The sequence below is a fragment of the Conger conger genome, chromosome 13, assembly GCF_963514075.1.
Source record: "Conger conger chromosome 13, fConCon1.1, whole genome shotgun sequence".
NCBI classification, from domain to species: Eukaryota; Metazoa; Chordata; class Actinopteri; order Anguilliformes; family Congridae; genus Conger; species Conger conger.
The window spans coordinates 31,610,439-31,635,335 of NC_083772.1; the positions used below are offsets into that span (position 1 = coordinate 31,610,439).

General features: G+C 43.9%; 2 protein-coding genes across 4 annotated transcripts; one reads left to right on the forward strand and one right to left on the reverse strand.

The window, feature by feature from the left end:
• Window positions 1-785: 785 nt before the first annotated feature.
• On the forward strand, window positions 786-17,430 carry masp1 (MBL associated serine protease 1). 2 transcript variants are annotated; one of them, XM_061217389.1, is made up of 11 exons: window positions 786-917; window positions 1,444-1,666; window positions 6,423-6,600; window positions 7,080-7,211; window positions 8,198-8,394; window positions 11,661-11,808; window positions 11,990-12,108; window positions 12,445-12,523; window positions 14,609-14,746; window positions 15,245-15,319; window positions 15,913-17,430. In XM_061217389.1, exons 1-11 carry the CDS (start codon window positions 910-912, stop codon window positions 16,779-16,781), a joined length of 2,166 nt encoding a protein of 721 aa, XP_061073373.1. In that variant the 5' UTR covers window positions 786-909; the 3' UTR covers window positions 16,782-17,430. The 2 variants fall into 2 exon arrangements, with proteins under 2 accessions (XP_061073373.1, XP_061073374.1); XM_061217390.1 differs by lacking the exons at window positions 14,609-14,746; window positions 15,245-15,319; window positions 15,913-17,430 and adding an exon at window positions 12,943-13,346.
• A 1,237-nt stretch (window positions 17,431-18,667) lies between these two features.
• Window positions 18,668-24,400, reverse strand: ostn (osteocrin). Of its 2 annotated transcripts, none has more exons than XM_061217419.1 (5): window positions 24,322-24,400; window positions 22,523-22,621; window positions 21,323-21,540; window positions 19,186-19,287; window positions 18,668-19,021 (listed from the first exon to the last, which is right to left on the reverse strand). In XM_061217419.1, the coding sequence occupies exons 2-4, from the start codon at window positions 22,619-22,621 to the stop codon at window positions 19,206-19,208; spliced, it is 399 nt and encodes a 132-aa protein (XP_061073403.1). In that variant the 5' UTR covers window positions 24,322-24,400; the 3' UTR covers window positions 18,668-19,021; window positions 19,186-19,205. The 2 variants fall into 2 exon arrangements, with proteins under 2 accessions (XP_061073403.1, XP_061073402.1); XM_061217418.1 differs by having other exon boundaries at window positions 19,182-19,287.
• Window positions 24,401-24,897: the final 497 nt, after the last annotated feature.

The following is a 24,897-nucleotide window of genomic DNA, read 5'->3' on the forward strand; positions in this document are numbered from 1 at the left end:
ATGGACAACTGTTTGTGTGCGTACGCGTGTTTCACTAGTCAGCGTTATGCATAGCCTACACTCAAGCATGAAACCCTTTAGCATGTAACGGCCGATACCTTCAATTTTTCGATTATTTTGTTTCAGAAACAACCGTTAATATCGGGAGTGCCCAACTTTTCAAGGAAACACAGCCGCTTTTCGACACTTTATTCGCCACCATGTGTAAATGAGACATTATCGTGGGATGACAGCACTAAATCACTCTACATTAACAACACTTGTCAGTATATAACATAGACAAAATACAACAATCCCTTTGTAGTGCTAATGTTTGTAGGCTACGGATGTACGGCCTTAACGGTATTAATGTGCAGTGTACTGGAACAACTTACCGGTCTTTTAGAGTAGACGCACAGACGGAGGTCAACCAGTGCGACTAGTCTCCAGAGCAACGGTGTCGAATTAGCTGGGTATTCCAATTGATGGAGAGGACAAAGATCGAGGGAATTTGTATATATGAAGATTGTTTGGAGTTTTCCAGTGTTATTGGGATGCCTTCACATTGTACCTGTTTGTGTCATGTGGAATGCAAGGCTGGCTTGATAAATGCATGTTCTACGGAGGGTTCTGAGTCAGTAATAAAACAAAAATAGTAATTCCCACAAAACGTAAATATAAGAAACACGTCTGTAATGCAGCTGTGTGACAACGATTTAAAAATAACAAATTGCCTACTTTTACTTCAAATGAAATATTGTTTACTTAAATCTGAATTTACACCCAATCTCTCTCCGTCTTTCAGCTGTAAACACTGCCTCAGCGAATCATGGAAATGTGACGTGAATTGTGAATGCGAGTGCACGCCGGATCTAAGGAATACAAAGAGTTCCTCACTTAGAGAACTGGGAAGTCGTCGTAACTTCTACAATGATGGGGTGAGTAGTCTATTTTGGTTTACAACACAGAAATAGTTTATTTAGTGCATTTCCACACAAAAAAATTGTGTTGAATGTCCCTTACAGTACCTTAAGAAATAAACGGTATGCATTCTATGTATTATTTAAAACGTATAAATGTAAGCTCAAGAAAAGATGATGACATGCACTCTAACAGACTGCATTTACGATAATGTTCTGCTCGCACATGAAAGTTTCTTTATGACAGTTGCACGCAACTATGATATGAAAACAAAAATGAGTGAGTTGAACTTGGCATCTCTTCACTGAGTCCGGCGGACGAATGAAAGAGCAATCAATCCTATGGCAATCAATATGAAGTTTAGGTTCGATCAAATGAGACTCGTTAAAGATTTGTAGTTGAAACGCTTGCTGCGCATAAATGTCCAGACCACTGGCAGGCTTCATGTCAGCCGCGCATTCAATGTATTAGCTACTTGGCGCATCCTGCGTTCAAATTATTGAAAGAATTGCCGTTTAGATGCCGACTGTTATCCCCTTGCAGAGTCCTAGAAGTCCTACTGCTGGTCTTGGCATTTCACGGAGCACAAGCAGTCAACCTGACGGAGATGTATGGCACCCTGCGTTCCCCCAACTTCCCAGAATCGTATGAGAAAGAAGTGGAGGTCACATGGAATATCAGCGTCCCTGATGGATTTCAAATAAAACTTTATTTCATACATTTTGATTTGGAGCCCTCCTACCTCTGTGAATATGACTATGTAAAGGTAAGAGGTCACATTCCCCAGTAGCATCTGTACCTGGATAACAGCAGTACTGTAACTCTGCACTGTACAGCAGTGACATTTACACTTAGAGAGCCACAGGGTGTCCAGTTTGTTGTTGCACAGAACTTAATTGATTTTAGAACAGTTAAATGTGATCGTTTCTTTTTTATTATTTATTTAGGATTATTTAAAACAAAACCAGCTGCAGCTTTCAAAGTGCAGGAGTCAGGAGAAAGTGAAAGGAGACGTTGTGCCAGCAAACCTGGGAGAAGAATGTGGGGGGGGGGGGCCATGGATTGAGGGTGTATGTGCTCTATGAATCATTCACTCCAGCTGATAACAGTCTGATAACAGAGTCTGTGTCCATAAGTCTCTATGTCCTGCAGGTCAGTAACCTCAGTAGCATCAGCTGGCCAGTATACAGCAGTATACAGCACACAGAAAACATGGCCCAGCTAAGCAGGGACATCCATTCTTTTGCACTCCAAACAGGTGCAGTTTCAGCTGACTGCCACAAAGGTCATACAATAACCATTGTTGTTGAACGAATAGCCTATTCATAAATAATTATGGCTCCCTAAATGTAAAGCAATGTGGTGCCATGTGTCCGTATCTTGAAGGATATCATTTAGTTGTGAAAAATACAAATATTTCATACAGTACAAGTCCAAATGGATGTGGGCTTTCAGAGGGTGCCATTTGCCAGGGTAAGGCTCCATTGTGCCAGTGTGAGGTTGGGGAGGTGCCAAGTCCCCATCTCTGATCTGAGGCAAATAGGCATGGGAGTTCTTACAGACATTTTGATACCTCACTGTGTGATTACCATAGCAACAAAACAATGATGTGGGATGACCGAGCTGGCTGAATCACAGGGTATTGTGAGCAGAATCACACTGGTCCATCAGAATTAACCAAACAACAGTGCACTGAGAACAGAGCTACACCTTTACATTGGAACAAACCAGACTGCCATGCAACAGGGGTAGAATTACTGACAATTTAGTGTTGTCAAGAGTGATTATTATTGAAGAGCTGCAAGAGAGGGCATGTTTGGGCACAATGTAATTCTATAAGGAAATTAAGTGAGGCCGGAGAGGATTGTTGCTTGTTTTTGTTTCTGAAATAAGGCACTTTAGGATATAATATCAAAGTCCCAGCAACTTCCAGCTCCGTGCTCTGTACCCGCAGACGGTGGGTGCGTCTATGGAGCAGGGGGAGCTGCAGGAGGTGCTGCAGGAGGTGCAGAGCCTCGGGGGGTCATTGCGTTCACCCAGACGCATATTCATATTCTAATGCCCCGCAGAGCTGCGGGGCAGCCAGAGCGGGGCAGCTGGCAGACACAATGGGCACAGAGGGGGGATGGGGGAGAACCAGCTGACTGCATTCCCACAGTGAGGCTGCTCCTCCACTGACACCTGACATGACTCATTAAAACGCAGACACGGTCACTGGCACGCTCACTGATGTCTAGAACAACATAGGGTTGCGACACACATTACACGCACACACACACACATAAAGATACAAACCTCCTGTGTGGAGTAGTTCAGGTACCAGGCAGCGGAGAAGTACAGAAGTCCAAAAAAACATGAATCAGAAGCAATAGTGTACAGTAACTCCAGGTTCCTATTGTGCCACACAGCGCACTGGGAACATGAAGTTCATGGAGGAAAGTCTTTTGTTTGTGAGTAATAAGAAAAGTCTGGGCGTCCTTATTCAGCCCTCCCCCACTCTGCTCCGTAGCCCCAACTCCACCCCCACCTCATGCAAACAATAGTACCTTTTCTCCCACACTGCCCATCGCAATGTCAGTATCAGAAAGCTTTGCACTGGGGGAAACTGTTCACACTGCGTCTACATAAAGTTGCTGGTTCTCTTTCCTGCTCTTGATATGAAATCATTCACATAAGGCATTGTTGCTTTGATAAGTAGTTGTTGGTCTTGCTAGGGTCTGCTACTGAAACTGGTTTGTTTGTATGTGTGACCTGCTAGTGTGGTTTACTAGTAGTAGCAGCAGTAGGAGCTGCAGAAGATGTGGAAATGAGCTGCATAACTGGATATCAAGCTAACAGCAAGAGATATGTCTTAACTGAAAGCATCAGCAGGCTGCCCAAAATCTGAACTCAAGTTGTCAAGTTGTGTAGAATCCTAAAGATTTAGCAGCAGTCCCTGAATCAGTCGTAAAAACACAATTAGGCAACCAGCAGCATTGGTTTCTCGGATGAGGGGTACTTCCACACAGGACAGTAATCTTAACACAAACAACAGTGCATGAGTTACTATGTGCTTTACCTTTCATAAGTCTTTAGTTTGACTGTTTTGTGGTTCAAAAAATGCAAATATTTTGATGGATAATAAGGACAATGGATGTGGGAGAAATGAATGGCAATGTCTTGTTCCTTTGTCTACTATTCAAAAATGAAAGGATAACCATGAATGGATTAAAAATCACCCCTCTGGAGTGTTAATTTTGGATTTGCATATTAATTTGATCATGCAAGAGTTATATGCACTTTCATGTTGTTCTGTTTGGTTAAATTTAGCATTGGGTTCTGTGGTCTGCCTATGTGGTACTGTTAGGGTGCATCTCAGGGTTCACTGACTGCCACTGTAAACTCAATGCATAGGAAGCAGATAAGAGAGGCATCTCTGGAGCAAACCCCCTCCTCTCTTTCCTTCTCTTTCTCAGACCTCATTACACATTCCATTAGTAAATTGGGTTTGGCATCAAACTGGGCCTGCTCACCCATTCCCATGTGCAAGAATGACTGAGATTTTCTGATATAAGGATATCAACAAATGCCGGTTTTAACAACAAGTCATTGTCACCAAGGAGGCAGTATTGAATGTGAAGTGTGCAAAAGAGGAATATACTCAGTGGTGGAAAAAGCATGAGGCTTTATTTAAAGCTACATGATAGAAATAGTTTGTGACTTTAGTTTGTTACTCTTGTCCTAGAGTGACTGTATATTCAGAGCTCTGTATGGCAACTACAGCTATGTTGAGTCCTGAGATGTAACATGTACCATTTCTATTTTGTGATGGGTCAGATCCAACCCCCCCAGTTTCACCTGAACACCTCTTAAAATGTGTGCTAGCCTCACTCACATTTCTGAATTTCACAAATCATGTGTCAGCTCAGCGTTAGACAACCAATGTCATAGGCATACCATGAGGCCCTGAAGTAAAGTGACCAGGACTCAACATTCCCCTCGGCTTTGTAAAACACAAAAGACTTAATGCACAGCAAAGTCAGCAAGAGGGAAAGGGCTCGACTTCATGGTCTTCTGCTGCTGTAGCCTATCCACTTAAGAGATTCGACGCATTGTGTGTTCAGGGATGTTGTAATGCGTGTTTATTTGCATTACTGTCACCTTCCTGTCAGCTTACTGGATGTTTTTTGTTTTTCACACGATTCTCTGCAAACTTGTGTGTTTGAGACTGTTGTGTGTGAAAATCAGAGGAGATCAGCAGTTCCTGAGATATTCAAACCACCCTGTCTGGCACTAAAAATCATTCCACGGTCAAAGTCAGTTAGATCACATTTCTTTCCTATTCTGACATTTGGTCTGAAAAACAGCTGATCCCGTTGACCATGTCTGCATGTTTTTATGCATTTAGTTGCTGCAACATGGCTGGCTTCAATGTTTGCATTAACAAGCTGGTGTACAGGCCTACCTAATAAAGTGCTCACTGAGAGTGGCGCCCTCTGCATGGTCATGGTCTAAGGCACCCGGCCTCACACTGGCCCTTGGGCCTTCAGCCCACAGCGGAAGGGGCTCAGTAGGGTCGGGGACTCAGACGAAAGGCAGACTTAAGCTCTTTAGCAGTACATTCACATACATTAGAACATGCGATTATCCTGCTTTGTCCTGGCTGAGAAGTTTAGAGAGACTGGTAGTAGCAGACAGATGATCCCAGACAATCTTGTGGTTCTACCCTTCGGATATACAATGCAGTCAGATGGTATCAGTACCATGCAACTGGGAGAAAAACCATGACTGGGTCATCTCTATTTAATGTGATAAGGAGGACAGATTTAGCCAGTTCCACAGCAGAATGTTAAAGGATACATTGTACCTTCCTAACGTTAATGGTCAAATTTTCATAGCTTTTGTCTGGAGGTCATCTAAGAGTCTGACCGCAATCACAGCATATTCTAGGGGTTAAGCTGTATGTGTATCTGTGCGCTTGTTTGCACATACACAATTAGCTAATTATGACCACTCACAGACTAAGCGAATAAAATCTCATAACAACAGCACATGTCAAGGTCTGGAAAATATTAGACGGTAAGCAAACCATTGGTTCTGTTGTCGATGTGTTGGATGCAGGAGAAATAGGCAGGTGTTAAGATCTGAATGGCTTTAACAAGGGCCAAATCATGATGACTGGGTCGGAGCATCTCTGAAACGGCATGGCTTGTGGGGTGTTGAGTCCATTCCTCGGTGGGTCAGAACTGTTTTGGTGGCATACACAGCATATTAGGCAGTGGTCATATTTTTAGACTCACACATGGGTCTATTTGTGTGTTAGCATAAGAGTGAGTGTGTGCACAATATGATATGTATCAACTGTTTGGAAAAAAATATTTCTGAAAAATGAATGCAGTAATGTCATCCATGTCCATATGACATAATTTCTTTCATTTTCCAACTTTCTCTGAACCTTGTTCCCCTTGAAAACGGAGTGACTTAGATAGACCCTGCCAGGTGTGTGAGTGATGTTCCTGTAAGAGTTTATGCTTGCTCTGCAGGTGGAGGCAGAGCAGGAGGTGCTGGCCACCTTCTGCGGGAGGGAGAAGACGGACACAGAGCAGGTCCCGGGTGACCAGGTCACCACGTCTCCCCGGAACGCGCTCAGCGTCACCTTCAGATCCGACTTCTCCAACGAGGAGCGTTTCTCTGGCTTTGAGGCACATTACAGCGCAGTGGGTGAGAGCCAGGACCTGCTCCAGGGACACCAAACACCAGCTCTGTGCCCCCAAACAGCTCTGTGTCGAGCCCTGAAGCAGAGGTTTCCTTCTCTTTGGGGAACCCCCAACGGGATCCAAGTATTTGATGTGTTCCATCTCAGTCACACCTGATCAAGCAAATCAAAGGCTTGATTAGTTGTATCAGCTGTGCTTGAGGTGGAAGATCTGGATTAAGTACCTGGATCTGGGTGGGGATACCCAAGGAGGTTTGGGAACACTGCCGTAAACTACAGTATCCAGTTACTTCTTGCACGACTCCCATCTCCCAAAATCACTTCTTAACTTAAAATAACAAAATAAAACCAGACCAAATAAACATAAAATCAAAATCAGTGTCGCATCAGCTGCATACACACAATTTTGTGGATTGGGCATTTCTGTACACATGTCCTTGGAATGTAGAAATGTATACGCTGCTGAGGTCCTCTACTCCTGCAGATGTGGATGAGTGTCGGGACAGGAACGACGAGGTCTTAGCCTGCGACCACTACTGCCACAACTACATTGGAGGCTACTACTGCTCCTGCCGCTTTGGTTACGTGCTGCACTCTGACAACAGGACTTGTAGAGGTATACATGCTATTTTTGTGCTTTTGTACTCCATTCACGCTAAAAGGAAGCTCTTTTATGCAGGGAATTGGTAGCAGATACGACGTGATTAATAGCTGATACTAGAACATGGAAATGTATCATGGCATACAATTGGCTGCTAGTTCAACAAACAACAATCTGTTTTAATCTGTTTTTTAATTGTAAAGAAAAAAAGCAGCTGATGACTAACTACAGGAACAAGCAATGTTTGCTATTAATAGCTGTCAGTAGCTTGCGAAGAAAATAGATATAAATAAATAAATAGTATTCTTGAGCATATATGAAATATTATTTAATAAACTTTAATCACACTTTAACTGTGTTATAGTATAAAATAATATACTGAAAGTATACTTCAGCTACTTTTTCATTTGTGTACGTTCGTAAACCGAGTTTCCAAATTACTGAACAAAAGTAGTGTTCATTTTAACTGGCTCTAAACTGCATGCATCCAGCTGAGAGCAGTAACTACATTGTAAATACTGTGAGTGCTACGCAGCTGAAACTGAATACTGGAATCTGAAACTGCAAACCTATGATACAGGTTTATATTAATGCCATTAGTGTGTGTAACTGGGTGTGTGTGAGTATGTCCATTATCTCACTGTTTGTGTGTTATATCCTTGTATATAAGGACTGTGCTCCAGGGGCAGTATAACCTGCCCTTTCTCTCCCCTGCCCCCTGTTTCACTGATAGTAGCTGGAGAAGATTGTAAATATTTGTATTAAAGCCTGAAATGTGAAAAATGTCCATGAGGTTCAGATAGGAGCTAGGAGGATTGTAAGGGAGCCTGTTTGCCTGTCGCAGCTTTCCCCAAGAGGCCAGCTTATGCTGAACTGTGTGTGTGTGTGTGTGTGTGTGTGAGAGAGAGAGAGAGATCATAGCTATTTCCATGTCCTTGATGTTGTGCATACTGTATGTATGTGCATTGATCATGCCATTTTGTGTGTGTGTGTTTCCTCAGTGGAGTGCAGTGACAGTGTTTTCACTGAGAGGACAGGGGTTCTGTCCAGTTCAGACTTCCCAAGACCTTACCCCAAGAGCTCGGACTGCCTTTACCGCATTGAGCTGGAGGAGGGCTTCCAGGTCAACCTGGAGTTCGACAGCACATTTGACATCGAAGACCACCCCGAGATCAAATGCCCCTATGACTACATAAAGGTGAGCTGGGCATTACATGACAAAAACACGGGCAGAAATGCGTTGTTAATGAGAAGACTTAATAAGTCTAAAAGATGGGCAAATAAATACCTAATAAAGTGCTCACTGAATGTATGTTTACGTTGGTTGGCATTTCCATTCAAAACAGCACATTTTGTACCTCAATATGTCACCCATTTCAAAACCAATCCCAATGCCAATTTGCAGGTCTGTGTTTATAACAAATGCGCAAGAATCCAATACTAAATCCAACAGATCCCGACAGAAGACCACTCATTATGTCCGTAATTCAGAAGCATGCATGCTTTTTCTAATTTCATGACTGTACATTTTATTACAAAATTTGAATTATCCATAGACTAAATGGAGAGACACAATGCTAACCATGAATGTAACAACTTTATTATGGCTAATTGAATGTTCTAAATAAACAAACATGAGGCGGTTATGTTCAGCAATGTTATGGCGTGCAGACCTTTCTGCAAATTTTAAAGCAAGATTTATTTTTGTTTTCATTTTTTACTGTTTATAAGTTATTTTAAAAAGTAAAAGGGCCCTGTGCAAAAGTTTGGGAACCCCTTTGGTTTATTCTTTTTAACTTTTTAAAAAGATGAATACTAAGGCCCAGACCCAAGTGATTTACTTGTTGGGGTAGAATGAGTCAGGTGAGTATAATTCCAGGGCTGAACCTTTTATTCCAATACACCTTGATGGAATACAGGCTGATGTTAACTTTAGGGCTGGTCAATTTCATTCCCTGTCTTTCGAGGCTTTCAGCAAATGCAAACATTTAACTTAAAACATTGTTTTTTTGTGATGAATAAAACCATAGATGCTGTCAAATAATAACACATGAAATTAAGGTAATTCAAGGAGATGAGGATACATCGAGTACACATTCATATTTGGAATCATATTGCCATATACACCGATGGCTAATGTACTATATTACATGCAGTCAAACTCAGTTGCAGATTCATAATGTTAATTCTTAACACACTCATTGGTAAGCTGTAGAGTATTAGTGAGGTATAGTGTGGAAAATAATGGTGCAGTGTGTTGTTATTTATTTATTTATAAAATCTTATATGTGAAAAGATTTGAGGAATCTGTGAAAGCCTGAAAATCCAGGCATAATCTCTCAAGTGTTGCATCATCAACTAGATTACTACTTTCCTGAGGCTTATAAATAACTTATTTCCAAAACCCTCATTTGCAACATCACAGCTAATAACTGCTCCACAGAGTCAGACAAATAAGGTCAAATGACTTTCCCACTTCTGTGAAATTTGGAGCTCTAGTGTGAAAGTGAGAGAAGCTGTACCAAGATAAGTAAACTGCAGTTGTTTAAAAAAAACACCAGTCGCCAACAGGAAAAACCATATCGTCCGATAAATGCCTTTTTTAAGTGTGCTCAGTTATAATGCGAATCGTATGGATTTATAAAAATATAAATATCCTGGATATTGTCACTGAAAAAGCCATATTCATTAAGGATGTTTGTTTACCAGCCATAGGGGAATACATCAGAAGTTTTAGCAACCTCAGAATATTAATTGTGCATAAGCCTGAAAGGAAAGGGAGAAGTTGTGCTCTCAGTGCACTAATAACACCTGAGTACTGTTTGCCTTCCACAAGGCTTGCCCCCCTGCTTCTGGAAGGATTTTGTGGACAAACTGGGTCAGGTTCTGTTCCCACAGCATAAAACGCCCCTCCCTCAGCTGTGAAATACCACAACTTTCTAATCTCCATGACTGTTACTGGAAAAATAATTATTCTCAATCGTAAGGACAGACATAAACAGTCCTGTCCTCAGTGCTTAGATCTTACAATGATCTACAAAGATCTCAGATAAACCTACTGTATACGCTATCTTTCATTCAGATATCGAAGCCATTTTTTAATTTTCTATTAACCAATTTTAACAAAATTTAGACGTATATGTTCTTTCATAGTTGTTCTTTTGAAAAATGAAATAAAATCTTTGGCCAATTTTGTGCAGCCCTACAAGGCTACGAGCTGAAATCTGCTCTGGTCCAGTCACACATCAGATTGCCGCTATACACTAAAATGCAGTAGTACTGGAATGCTGTGCAATTTCATTAGCGAAGCAATTTCATCAGTAGCCAATTTCCATATAGAGCACATTTTTTAAAGTAAATTTGTCACCAAAGTGAGCCTGCATATATCCAATTTCCATGCTAATTCGGAAATGTTCAATCTGCATCTGCAGCCGTGTTCATGTGTGAACCCCACTGCCCATTCAGGAGGGAGTAGATAACAACGGTTCGCAACTCATGGTGTCACCAGCTGCTTCTTTGGAGGAGGAAGACCTTTCATACACCTTTCACATGCAGTCCGCGGGAGCCTGATCGGCCAGTAGGGGTTGCTGTACAGAGATTAAACACGGATGCTGAACTGACTGAACCCTCCCATACCCTGGCCAAAGTATTTGGGAATTATATGGGGTTTGTAGTGTATGATTTTTTTAATTAAAAAATAAATAAATACAAAACACCTAACAAATGCTCAAACATACACAATTACAGCAAAGCAACATTAAATGAATTGACAAATGCAGTACTGATAATTAACAAGGATATAAAAAATCCATTTGACATTCAAACAGCAATGTATACAGTACATACTGTACCAGTGGAAGTAGGCAAATGGCAAAAGAATGCCTAACAGGTTCAAGGTTGAGGGTGGAATCACAAGCCTGACAAAGTTAGTCCAATAGAACTGACATATTGTCCCCACACTTTGTGAAAGGCAAAGGTTATGGAATGGATAACACATATTAGATATTCCAGAGGTATACAGTCAATAAACAATGGCATGCCAGTTCTTTGTTGTTGTATAGTCTTTGGTGGAGTTATTCCTCTGGTCAAACACATCAGGGTAATTTGTTTAGTCTGCAAAAAGAACTGTCACCATGAGTAAGAGTGTGGATGTAGCTCCACACAGCTCTGGACATTAGCTTAATAGTGCTTTAATGAATAATGAAACATCCCTGGGGTGAAATCTCTCTGAGTGAAATGTGATTTCCTGTGATTTAAGCAGGTGTGGATGGGGCTTCAGCGTATTTCCCAGAAGAGCACAACAAGCTGTGCAGACATGTATTTCACATGAAAGGTGCTAGTGATGGCAGTGATAGTGAAGACAGTGGTGATGGTAATAAAGGGGTTTTTGATAATGTTTGTGGTGATGATAGTGATGATGGTGATGATGGTGTTCAGGATGCTGATGGTGAATGTGATTTACAGATCCAGGCGGGGCAGAGGGAAATTGGCCCACTGTGTGGGGATCGTTCACCAGGCCGCATCCAGACTGGAAGCAACAGCATCCAGATTTTCTTCCACAGTGACAACTCGGGGGAGAACGTGGGCTGGCGGCTGTCCTACACCACTGTGGGTGAGTGTGTTCCCTTTGTCTCAGCAAGAAAGATGGCAGCGAGGCTTAAAGTAAACTATGCCATCAATAAGAAACAGGAATTTGGAGGTTGTCAACTGGTCCTAATTCGTCCAATGTTGAGTTTGGCGCTAAAGACAGAGCAAGTTTAAACTCACTGTTTCAACATAACTTCTTTTTACAGGAAGTCAGTGCCCAGTCCTACAGCCCCCATTGAATGGGCAGATTGAGCCTGTTCAGCCACAGTACACCTTTAAGGACCATATCCTGGTGACCTGCGACCATGGATACAGAGTGGTCAAGGTGAGACAGGGAGTGGGATAGTGTTCTAACAGTGTTTAAGCATTCATTAGCGGGCAGGCCTGTAATCCTGGTACAATTGTGACATCAGAGTGCAAGGAGTCCCTTCTGTTAAATGCAGAGCCTGGTATTCCCTTTGAATCAGAATATCAGTCCCCCATATCAGTCTGTTCTGTTTAAGGATCTGTGGCATTCTGAACCCACTGTTCCAGCTGTATAGTCCTTTCTCGTTCAAATTCACAATGGCCCCCAACACCTGTTCTGTTGATTCATAACTGGTTTCTTTCTGCTTTGGGGCAGATTAATACATCTCAGTGACTGACTATTCTGTTTTTATAGGATGATGAGGAAATGGAACACTATCAAATAGTGTGTGAAAAAGATGGTTCATGGAGCAGCATAGTGCCGACCTGTAAAAGTAAGAACCACTGTCATTTTTCTTTTAGTTTGTGGACCTGTGAAATGGAACAGATACTATCTTTCTTATTTCTGACTACATTGTAGAGCTTTAAGTTGGAACATTACCTACCATGTACCAAGGCTACATTCGCTACTGCCAGCTACCAAGGCTACATGGATGAGGTGAAGTTACAAGCTTGGTACAAGTGCCATTACAGTATGTCAAAGAACAAATATGTATAAAAAAAGCCTTTAGTGACCTGGCAAGATTAAAATAGCTCCAGACAGGCCAGTGCTAACTGTGGGACTAAAACAGTGAAACATGGTGAATGGTATGCGTACATGCTGCTTCTGTTTCGGTATACTGTATACATATCAAAGTTCAGTACTGTCTCCTCCCTCTGCTTCTCTCTCTTCCTCCCATCCGCTGGCTTCCAGAAACGGATTCACAGAAGAGTCGTCGATCGTTGTCCAGCATCTTAAGCAACCAGATTCTCTCCTAGTGCTGTGCAGGGGAGAGGGGTGGACTAGAACAGCAGGGTCCTCTGGTCTGATTTGGACATTTCTAAACATGGGACAGTATGAGAAGCTTAGATGGTCCTTTGAGGATCACCATCGCAGTAGCTGATAAACATGAAGAGTAGTATGAAGGTGTAGATCTGAGCATGCAGGTACATTGCTCCTCGACCCCTGTCCCTTGTGCCCTGTACCCAGTACCCAACATCTTGCAGCCTTTATCCTGTTACTGTACCCTGCACAGTACCTGCTGTGCAGTAGAGGCTACTGTTCCATCCATCACTCTCCACTACCGTTATAATAAACACACCTCTGCTTTACCCTTTGAGCACAGTCTGGACTGAAATCTGTCACTAGGTGTGCATGGTAAATATAGGGCTTTATCCCGCAACTATGGCTACACAAAGTGCTATACAATTAATGCCTCTCATTCACCCATTCAGACACACATACTCTAACACACTAAAGGCACCAAATAGCTCATCGGGTGCAATTAGTGGTTGGGTTACTTGCTAAAGGACACTTCAATACTTTTTGCTGAGTGGGCCAAACAACCACTCTACCTCCAGAGCTAATGTTGCCCCCACACTAGGGTTGCATGTGCGCATACGTGCAGGCTTCTGCTGTTAACTACGCCGGTCTTACTTCATCTCATAACATGGCGGTCCTGTCTGTAATGAGTGAACAGGAGAATGTGTTCTCCTGGTGAAATGTACACAGTACACAGACATACGGTAACAGAACTGGATGCTGTACACTGTGGAAGGAGAGAACCCTCTCAGACCAAACACAATATGTGCCGTGGAAGTGAGGTACGAATCACACCGTGTCTGTGTCCTTCCAGCCTCCCATCTCACTGCTCCACGTTTGATTCCAGCATCCCATCCAATCACCCAAATATTTATAGATTATACACTGTAGAAAATTTTAGTTTTATGTATCCCATGCCATAAATCATGCTTTTCTGTAAACTAAATAAAATGTTTTGTCTGAAATCTGTCCCATAGGCTGCTTGCACAAAGGACTTTATTTGCACAAAGTAGCATTAGAGCCATCTGCATTATGTACCAAAGTTTGCCATTGTGTCAATTTAATTTGATTATTTTTCATTATTATACATTTTTACTTTGCAGTGATCATAGCAGATGCAAGTATGAACAAATTCATTTTGTGATGCCCCTTGTGCAAGTAGCCTACTTACATCAGAAATGGTGATTCATTTCGCATCAATGTGAACATCCACAGCCCATGTGAACATTTATGTTAATGTTTCTAATCCTGCACTGAATTCATTCATAAGCTCATGTTTTAATGGATACTCTGTATATGACATTGCTCACTTTGGAGATCAATCTGGCAAATTAATTTAAGTGAGTTTGCTAAATATTTTAATCGTGATAATACTTCATTACCATAAGTAAAAATAATAATGATAATAATAATAATAATAATAATAATAGCAATAAAATGGGTGTTACATATTATTACAGCTCAAGTAGCTTTTTTAGGCATCGGTGTGTGTTGGTATTCTGAGACTCAGGTATTGCATCTCTCTCTGTTTCTCTCTCTCTGTCTTTGTATCTCTCAGTGGTAGATTGTGGAGCTCCAGAGGAGATTCAAAATGGGACAGTGACATTTGAGGGCCCAAGCAATAGTACCCGGCTTGGTTCAAGAATTCTGTACTCCTGCGATAATCCCCTCCATCGCCTGTACCCCAGCGTCAACAGTAAGAATCTCTCTGCTCACGTTTACAGCCTGCCTTCATAACCGCATGTCTCTCCCTGCTCTCTGCTCATGTTTACAGCACTGCTCTCTGCTCACGTTTACAGCACTGCTCTCTGCTCACGTTTACAGCACTGCTCTCTGCTCACGTTTACAGCACTGCTCTCTGCTCACGTTCACAGCACTGCTCTCTGCTCACGTTTACAGCACTGCTCTCTGCTCACGTTCACAGCACTGCTCTCTGCTCACGTTTACAGCACTGCTCTCTGCTCACGTTTACAGCACTGCACTCTGCTCACGTTTACAGCACTGCTCTCTGCTCACATTTACAGCACTGCACTCTGCTCACGTTCACAGCACTGCTCTCTGCTCAAGTTTACAGCACTGCTCTCTGCTCACGTTTACAGCACTGCTCTCTGCTCATGTTTACAGCACTGCTCTCTGCTCATGTTTACTGCCTGCCTTCATATCCACATGTCTCTCACTGTGACCTATCCTGCAGGCACCTACAACTGCACAGAGACAGGGGTCTGGACCAGTGAGGAGCTAGGCTCCAGACTGCCCTCCTGTCAGCCAGGTGGGTGCTGGGCTGTCACATGGGCTAATCATGTGACATTGTCCAAAATGGGGTTTTCTTGTTCATTAAAAAAAGTGTTTCAAGCAAAGCAATACTTTCTATATAAAGTTCCTGAACCATGCTTCTGTATATAGTAGTTATATGTCATTGCAAAATGATGCCAGACAAATTCTTTATTAATTATGAATTCAGTAATTTACAAAAACGTTTTAAATTTATTGTTCATTAATGGATTAATTGTATTGCTAAATTTTTTTAATTATTATTTTTTTGATTTACCCTCAGACAATTATACTTCTGCCATTTTAAATGGTGGGAGGCCATGAATTTGTCATGAACCACCATAAACGTTTTTGTGGTTAACAAAATCAGAAAGAGTAAATGTACAAAAAGAGTATATGAAGTATATGAAGTATATATATAAAGAATATGTCTGTATTCTTTGTTCTTCATGTAAAACACTGCATTTACACCTTAAACTGTGCCCTGCATTTAGAGTCATAAACTTGTTCTTCATATGTATCGGTATGCGTTCTTGTGCATATTGTAGTGTGTGCGACAGTTTGAATGTGTTTGGGTGTGTGTGTTTGCAGTGTGTGGAGAGCCCGGGCAGGCGCTGCCTGCCCTGCAGAAGAGGATTGTGGGAGGCCGGAGCGCGGCGCCTGGCCTGTTCCCCTGGCAGGCTCTGCTGATGGTGGAGGACGTGTCCCGTGTCCCAGAAGGCCGCTGGTTCGGCAGCGGGGCGCTGCTGTCCGAGTGGTGGGTCCTGACCGCCGCCCACGTGCTGCGGTCCCACCGGCGCGACGCCAGCGTGGTCCCCGTGTCGGCCGAGCACATCCGCGTGTACCTGGGCCTCCACCACATCGGCAGCAAGCACCTGGCCATCAACCGCACGGTGGAGAGCGTGTTCCTGCACCCCGGCTTCGACCCCCGCAACTACAACAACGACATCGCCCTGGTCAAGCTGAGCCAGCCCGTGCCCCTCAGCCGTCTGGCCATGCCCGTGTGCCTGCCCCCGCCCGGCCAGGACGGCTCGCTCCCCCTGCCCCACACGCTGGGCCTGGTCGCGGGCTGGGGCATCTCCAACCCCAACGTCTCCACGGACGACCCCGCCCCCTCTGACCTGGGCGAGCGCTCGGACGTCCTGCAGTACGTCAAGCTGCCGGTGGTGGAGCAGGAGGAGTGCCGGTCCAGCTACGCCTCTCGCTACAGGAAGTACAACATCACGGAGAACATGTTCTGCGCGGGCTTCTTCGAAGGGGGGCGAGACACCTGCCTGGGGGACAGCGGGGGCGCGTTTGTGATGGAGGACCCCCACACGGGGAGGTGGGTTGCCCAGGGCCTGGTGTCCTGGGGGGGGCCGGAGAAGTGCGGCAGCCAGCGCGTTTACGGCGTCTACACCCGAGTTTCCAACTACATGACCTGGCTGCAGAGCCATCTGGACACAGCCAGCCAGCAGTGAGAGAGGCAGAAGACCTTGGGTGTGCTTATACCACACAGTGCTCTTCTCTTTCTCACTGCACTTCAATTCCCATAGTGCTCTTCTCTGCCTCACTGCACTCCAGCTCCCACAGTACTCTTCTGTGTCTCACTGCACTTCAATTCCCATAGTGCTTTGCTGTGTCTGACGGCACTTCAGCTCCCACAGTACTCTTCTCTGTCTCACTGCACTCCAGCTCCCACAGTGCTCTTCTCTGTCTCGCTGCACTTCAATTCCCATAGGGCTTTGCTCTGTCTCACTTTACTCCAACCCATACTGTACTTGTCACTCATTAAACTTTGCACTTATACTTCACCCTTTTTTATTCTTTCCCATGTTTGAGTAAACTCTCCTTACTTTTTCCACTCCTACCAATCCAGTACTATACTCCCTCATACTCCTCACACACTGTGATGTGACCCCACCCTCTGGTGGTCCGAGACACTCCTGTTACACTGCCTTTTAAGGAGTCAGCATATTTCTGTAATACTACAGTAATACAATCTACTTTAATACTCTTGTGTTTGGCTCATTGGTTTTTTATGTGCTCATTTTTATATTGTCCCTGCAGATTTGTGCATGAATTATTACATTTTGTTGTGATTGAAAAAATAAAAGCCTTTTCAATAAAGTTTGTGTGGAGTTGAATGAAGTGCTATTCCTTTTGCATAAAATGCTAGAGACACTGCCCCCATGTGCAGAGGACTGCAGGAAGGAACCGGCTGAGAGGCCCACCAGCATGCCTGGTGCATGTTTCACACAGTGTCGCTGTGGTCTGTGTGACCTCATTGACTTTTCTCTGAGGAGGGGATGGGATATGCAAAATTCAGTCTCTATATCGTAAGTGGATATTCAGCTTTAGAAAAATAGATAAAATCATATTTCAGACGAAGCTAAATTGAGGATGTTGGTCATACTTAAGGAATGTGCTTAAGTATAAATATATCTGGAGATAATGAGCTGCTCTGGCTGTAGAGACAGAATAATTAGCAAGTTATGTCACTTTACTGGCTTTCCTCGTGTTTTTAATATATTTGTATTCTGTCTTGCCAATTGGAAACATGCTGTACTTATAAATTTGATTAAATTTATATTCAACTTAGCTTGGTTGGCATCTCTCATTCCTTTCTCCCATCTATCTTCTGTTACCTCTCTCCCTCTCGTTCAGCAGTGCGTCACTGGATCATGATGGTCACACACGCTCTCAATTACAGAAGGCTGTAGTGCCCCCTGCTGGCCAAAAATCTGTTCCTTCAGATTGACTTGAATTTGAACCTGCAAAAAGAGTGTCTATAAAATATTGGATAGCTGTATCAGCAGATATAAAATGACATATGTGCTGAATCATAGCATGTGTGTATTATTACCCAGTACACCAAAACTAATAATATCAGAAGCAGACACTCAAAAACCAATCTATTTTACTCCACAGGCTCACAAACAGTTAGCCTTGCATAATAATAATTACGACTTTTGATGCAGGACAGTATGTCACAATAGAATATAGTAAAGTCCATGTCAGCATTAGAGCATACCGAGTTTGCTGTATGCTGTACAGAATTAATTATAAATACAGAATTTTTGTCTTTTTTATTTAAATATTTGGTATCAGTTTCAGTTGCCTTTACTTACACTTTGACATGGACCAATACACATCAGAGCTGGAACAGAAATATGAGGCCAGAGAATGACATGGCTGTGTGCCAGTGGTTGAGGTGTGATCAAAGTGTGTGTTCTCTGTGGGAGGTAAGGCCAGACCGTGCGCTCTCTATGAGACTGTGCCTGGAGGACATGTCGGTCGTTGTGGTTCGATTACGTGCGAGTGAGAGACAGAAAAGGTGCAGAAAAAATCCCCATTCCACAACCGCAACTGTATCTTCAATTTTATTGTCAAGGCCACAAACAGACAGCCTTCAGTCACTGTGAACAGTGTGTGCAAAACGAGTGTCAGATAAGGTTTAAAAAATGAGAACGGGTAGACAGCGTGTGTGTAAGCATGAGGGTGAGAAACAGTGAGGGGTCGCACACGGGAGAGCAGACAGACGTTAGGGGCGTGAGGACGAGAAACGTATGGCTGGAGAAATGAGCTGAGGCACAAGTTGGGTGGTGTGTAGCAGTGGTATATACACTGTGTCAGACTTGCCCTTGCCCTCTCCCTGTCAGTGGTGCTCAGCAGAAGGGACTTGGGGTTGTTCCTCGTGTTTCTGCTGCCGGCGGGGGGCCTGTAAATCAAAAACAAACCCTCAGCACACTCTCTCTCAGGCTCACATCCACTCAATTCACCTGGCTGCATCTGTATGTGTCTGTATGTGTCACTGTGTCTGCAGCGATGTAGTAATATTTCGGTGGTGTTGCTGTAATGAATAATGGGGCTTGTCCTACCTACAGGCAGAGACGGAATGGGGCCTAGCCCCTTGCGCTGGGAAGCCGGCCCGCCCCGATCCGATCGATGGGAACGCTCACCCGCCTCCGCGGCACCTCCACTTTCCTGAGGAAGGAGACTCAGAGATTAGCCACACGTCCACCACGAAACCTGCGACATGAACCGCCACTCATCCTGTGACACATAACTGTCTGAGGGATTATCTTGTACATGTTGGTGCTGGTTGGGTGCCTTGCATGGCAGCCAATCGCCGTTGTTGTATGAGTGTGTTTATGAATGGGTGAATGAGAAGCATCAATTGTACAGCGCTTTGGATAAAGGCGCAATATAAATGCCAACCATTTACGTGTGGGCCCTCGTCATATGTGCGTGTCATTGACAGCGTCTGCTTAACTCCAGCTGAAGAGAAACCAGCACAGAGAGCATAATGAGTGTGATCTTCCCAACCCTACACTAGCAGAGTCTTCCCAGAGAAACACAAGATATCCTGAGGCAGGACTCTGTGATTTCATACAACCCAAAACTCAAACGGCTCAGACAGAAAAACATAAAGGGGAAAATTAAATAGGCAGCAGTTCCACTTAAACGGGACACACCCACAAAATTAACAAACAAAATTAAATAAACACAAATAAAAAGAAATACCCGACTTACTAATATTATACACATTGACATGACCACTATTTTTTTCTGTGTTACAAATCCACAGCAAAAACACGAAAGCTCAAATGACGTATAATACTTATATTAGTTTTGGGAAGTCAGAATAAACATAGCAAGCATAATCGATTTTAAATAAAGCAAATCAGATCTAAAGACCTCAGCTGGAAAATATGGAAAATCCATTGTTAGGATTTTTATTTGAGAAAAGGTCATTAATAACAGTCTGATTTACACGTTACATAAATCTATGATTAGAATGACTGTGTGCAGCTGTAATGCAAAGTTATTGATGGATACCTTCTTGCTTTTGGCAAGAAACTAAAATATAGCTAGTTTATTAAATATTTTTTCTGGAAATAGTTTCCTATGAAGATTTGATTTTATTTGTTTTTATTTTTACTTTGTTATTCCTTTTCCTGGCTGTATGATGTCATCCTCAAAATGAATGTTGATATGGGGATATTGGCAGAGTGAGTGCTGATGTCATCAGCTGAAAGAAACTAAAACATCATACTTTTCCAAAGCTTTCCAAAACATCATACCTTTCCAAACTTAAAAAAATTGGAATGGCTGGATGGTTCATTCGGTTAAGGCACCACTTTTTGGTGCATGGATGGGCCTCACGGTCACAGATCGAATCTGGGACACGCCAGTGCTGACTGGGGTGGTACCATATGGTGACACAAAATCACCAAATGTTTCTCACAGAGAATGGGAAGTTTTAATCAGATTGGGTCCTGCATGCACTGCTATCTAGCGACCCCTGCTGGAAGCACTTCCTCTGACTCCACTTTGTGCAAACTTGGTTATATTCTGCAGTGTGAAAAGAAGCAGCTGGTGACACTATGTGTTTCGGAGGGAAAACTTGGATGTCTATACTCTCCCAAATTGCCAGTGGGGTTTTGGCGCTGTATGTGGCTGCGGTTGTGGATGTTTGGAGTGAGAATTGGATGTGCTCCGCCCCATGTTGGGTGCCAAATTTTAGAATGAGCAAGACTGTGTCATGCATGCCAGTAAGAGTATAGCTTCAACAATGACATCATATGAGACAAAATAGAAGTGAGAAAGATTAGATTTCAGAAAGTCAAAATCCAAAAATGTCTAATCCAAAAAGTTCCCCCTTTATAAGAATCTGAGTGATGGTACCATTTGTATTGAGCTCAAGAGGCTTATAAGCCTCATTTCATCTGTCTGTTGTTCTTTACTTCTCTTTTTCACTACCTCTCGCCTCCTTTCTCTCTTCCTTAGTCTCTTTGCTGCCCCAGTTCTCCCTGCCTCTAGAGTGTGGGTGTCCACTCATATCCAAAAAAGGGATTTTTGTTTTAGCCCTGCACTATGATACCTGATTCTACTTGATTGATGACCATGAGCAGTCAGTTAGTTGAATCAGGTGACCTTGTGCTGTTGTAAAACACCACACACCGGCTCTTTGCAAATAAGTTTGGACACCCCTGCTCTAGAGGGCGCTGGCTGTTACCTCTGTTTCCCCTTCAGGTCCATGTTACTGATCGACAGGCGGTCCAGAGGGATGCTCCCACCGTTGAAGCTCCTCTTCTTCTTTGTCTCAATAACGTCGTTCTCCAGGCGGGCCAGCTGGTCCAGGAGGAGCAGTTTGGCTGCCAGGTTGCTGCCTGACTTCTCCTCACCAGACCGGGCCCGTGCTCCAGACTCTTCCATCGCGGCTGAGTCCAGATACTAAAGACAGGAAGGGAACGTTTCAGCAGGACCTGCTACAGCTGACCCCTGAAGCTCGCACAAGCTGACGAGAGTCAGGTCACCACGTTTCACCAGTAGCTGCTGTGCGCTGGATGTGCGCGCAGCGAAAGTGTACATCTGGAACAGAGATACAGGGGGAACCAGAGCTGACAGACCCCAGGTCAGTTTGAAGTCACACAGCAAAGAGAGAGAGAGAGAGAGAGAGAGAGCCTAGGGGCGAATCCAACTGTGTGGGGACGGCATAATTAGATAATTATCTGAGGCATGGCTGGAGAGACGGATGAGTGTACCTCTCGTTCTCCTCTCTGTTGTTTTTACCTCCATCAGAAGAGGAGCAATGTATTTATAGCCCTGGCTGTATGGGCGATGACAGCTCGTCATCTCAATTTGTTCCACATAATCGGATGAGGGAAGGAAGGCGTCCTGGCCTGGCGATCAGAGCCAGGATCAACAGAGACGGAGCACTGCGCCCACCTCAGCTCCTGTGCCTTCCTCCATCTCAGAACTGCTGCTTTTCTCCTCTCCTTCTGCAGAGAGCACTCTGCTCTACCGTCTGCTTAATGTATGTCTGCCTATTTTGTATATGTCTGTATATTGCATGGCCGCTCGTGTTCCTTCTGTTTATTGTATGTATGCTTGCGTCCTGTGTCCGTGTGTCATGCGTGCATGACTGTCCGCGTAAGTGCGTTCCGCGCGTGTGCGTGTGTTTGCCCATGTGTAAGTAAAATGGCCAGTGCTTAGTGGCAGGTTCCTGCATGATAACCTATTCCTGCTCACACATTCTGGGGTAACATTTTCAGGTGTACACCGGGTGGCAGAAAGTTATACGCGTGAAATAATATTCCTGAATGTTTTCTGGTTGGTATTTTCAAGTAGTTTGACAACATCTGGTATTTTTTCTGGACCAATGTATCTATTCTCCATGTCTTCTCCGACTCTCCCCCCCATTCCCAGGCCTTACCTCTGGGGGATCCGGGGCGATGCGCAGGCTGTCTGTACCACGGTGCAGAAGGGTCACAGTCAGGAGACAGGAGAGGAGAATACACCCACAACCCAGCATCTGAAACACACCAACACACTCATTACTCTCTCTCTCACACACACACACACACACATGCACAGGCTCATTTACACACTCACATACTGACTGTACACTCTCTCGCAAACATCCTCACTGTTTATACAGATGACAGCTTATGCAGTGACCCAGCGACTGTGTGTACGTGAGCGACTGAAAATATGTTTCCTGTGTGTGTGTTTGGGTTTGGGGTACGGGGGCGGGGGGTGTTTAGCATGTGAGCATTCAGTGTGTTCTGAGTGAGTTTTCCCTTTGTTCTGCCGGACACAGACAGACTGAGGTGTTGGGTTTCTGTGATACAGAGCTGTGTTTACCTTCATCAAACCTCCATCTGTGAAAACAGCAGGAGAGCCCCGCAGCCCAACCCTGAGTGTGAGAATGGACCCAGCGCTACTGAAGACACACCCCAGCCCTTCCCTCTACACAAACACATGACATCAGGACCAGCATCCAACGCACGTCCACTGTGACCTTGACCCTCACCGAACCCTGACCCCAACCCTAACAGCCCTTCTGCTGCGTGAGCTTCACCTCCAACCCTGGTCTGTATTTTAACCCGAATCTATCCGCAACACGACCGCTGCTCTATTTAACCCAAACCTAACCGTGAATCTGCAGGTACCACTGCCTGTGTTTTAACCTAAATCTATCCACAACACAACCACTGCTCTATTTAACCCTAACCGTGACTACTGCTGCCTGCCTTAGCTCTAACACAATCTTAACACAACTGAGGCCAGTAGAGGCCAGTACCGACAGAATGAGTCAGTGGTAAAAAAAGTTAAACGTCACAGATTAATCTAAATGATCTGCTGCATTTTTGTAGGTTGATATAATAGACCCATTATAGACACCACACTCACAGACCAGTTCCCCTTCCTCTGCCCGTTCTGTAATATCTTTCACAGCTGCCTTTCTTTCAGTGCTCCACACTGCCACCTTCTGTCATTTCTGTGAAATAACACATACACTACAGCATCACTTTGCCAAACAGCCACTACACACAGCTCCCTACCTGTCACTGCTCTCTACTGTCCCTGTAAAAATCACATACCAACACTGATGTCTTTTCTAGCCCAAAAAAATGAAAGTCTGGATTACTGCTTAAATATTGTGATACTGCCATAAAATTAGATTTAATTTAATTTAATTTAATTGAAGATTCCCTTATCCAGAAAAGATGAGGTAACTTGTCATTCACGTTTTATCAGATTTACACAGTTGCACATTAGCAGTGTGGTAGCAGTCCAATTTATTAATTCACTCAAGGGTACAGTGTTCCTGCAGTTATTTTACCTGTGCACCGTTTTGAGTTGAACAAAATATTTTTCTTTGAGCAAATGTACAAATGCATTGACTTAAATAAATTACTTTGAGATCCTACTACAAGTATGATGAAAATGAATGTTTATATAACTTCTACAACACACACACACCTAACAGCCTAACGCATGCTCATCAGAATTTCTTCAACATAATTTATGCTTCTCTCTTTCCCTCTCTCTCTCTCTCTCTCATGCACACACACACACTCACTCACAAATTGATGCACACATGGCACATGCTCACATTGCACACACATGACACATGTATACAAATGCACATACATACAAATGTACACATGCACACACACACGCACAGACACACACACACACGGTATGCCAAGCATTCATGGACCCTACCTTCAGTCAGGACTCTGGAACACACTCCCACACTAAGTTCCCAGAATTTCTCACGTTTCCCCTTCTCTTGCTTTTGCTTGTTCCTGGTGTGGACCGTCCCGCTTTTATAGGCTCTCCTTAGGAACCTCTGTTCCAATCAGCGCGGGCTATTTCTCTGACATCATTTCTCCCCGTTTTCCACTGCTCTTTGCCCCGAACCCCTCTTCATTACCCTGCACTTGGCTGTTAGCCGCTAATGGATGCCTGTAGCTCCGTCGACCAGCTGGGGAGGGTATAAGGGGCAGCTGCAACACCCCCAGAGCCCCCTCCATAGGGCACCAGAGTTAATGTCCCAGAAACAGAGCGAAAGGTCAGGCGCTGTGCTGATGAGCAGGCTGTCCCAGTGACTGCCTTAAAGCTGCAGGGTGCGTTGAAGGATGGGCAGGACATTGTGTGGGAGAGTCAGTGCGCTCATCTCACGCCTCTCCCGCCATTAGATTAGATTACATTACATTACATTACACTACAGTCGTTTGGCAGACGCTCTTATCCAGAGCGACGTACAGTAAAGTGCAAATCAGAACCATGGACCTGATC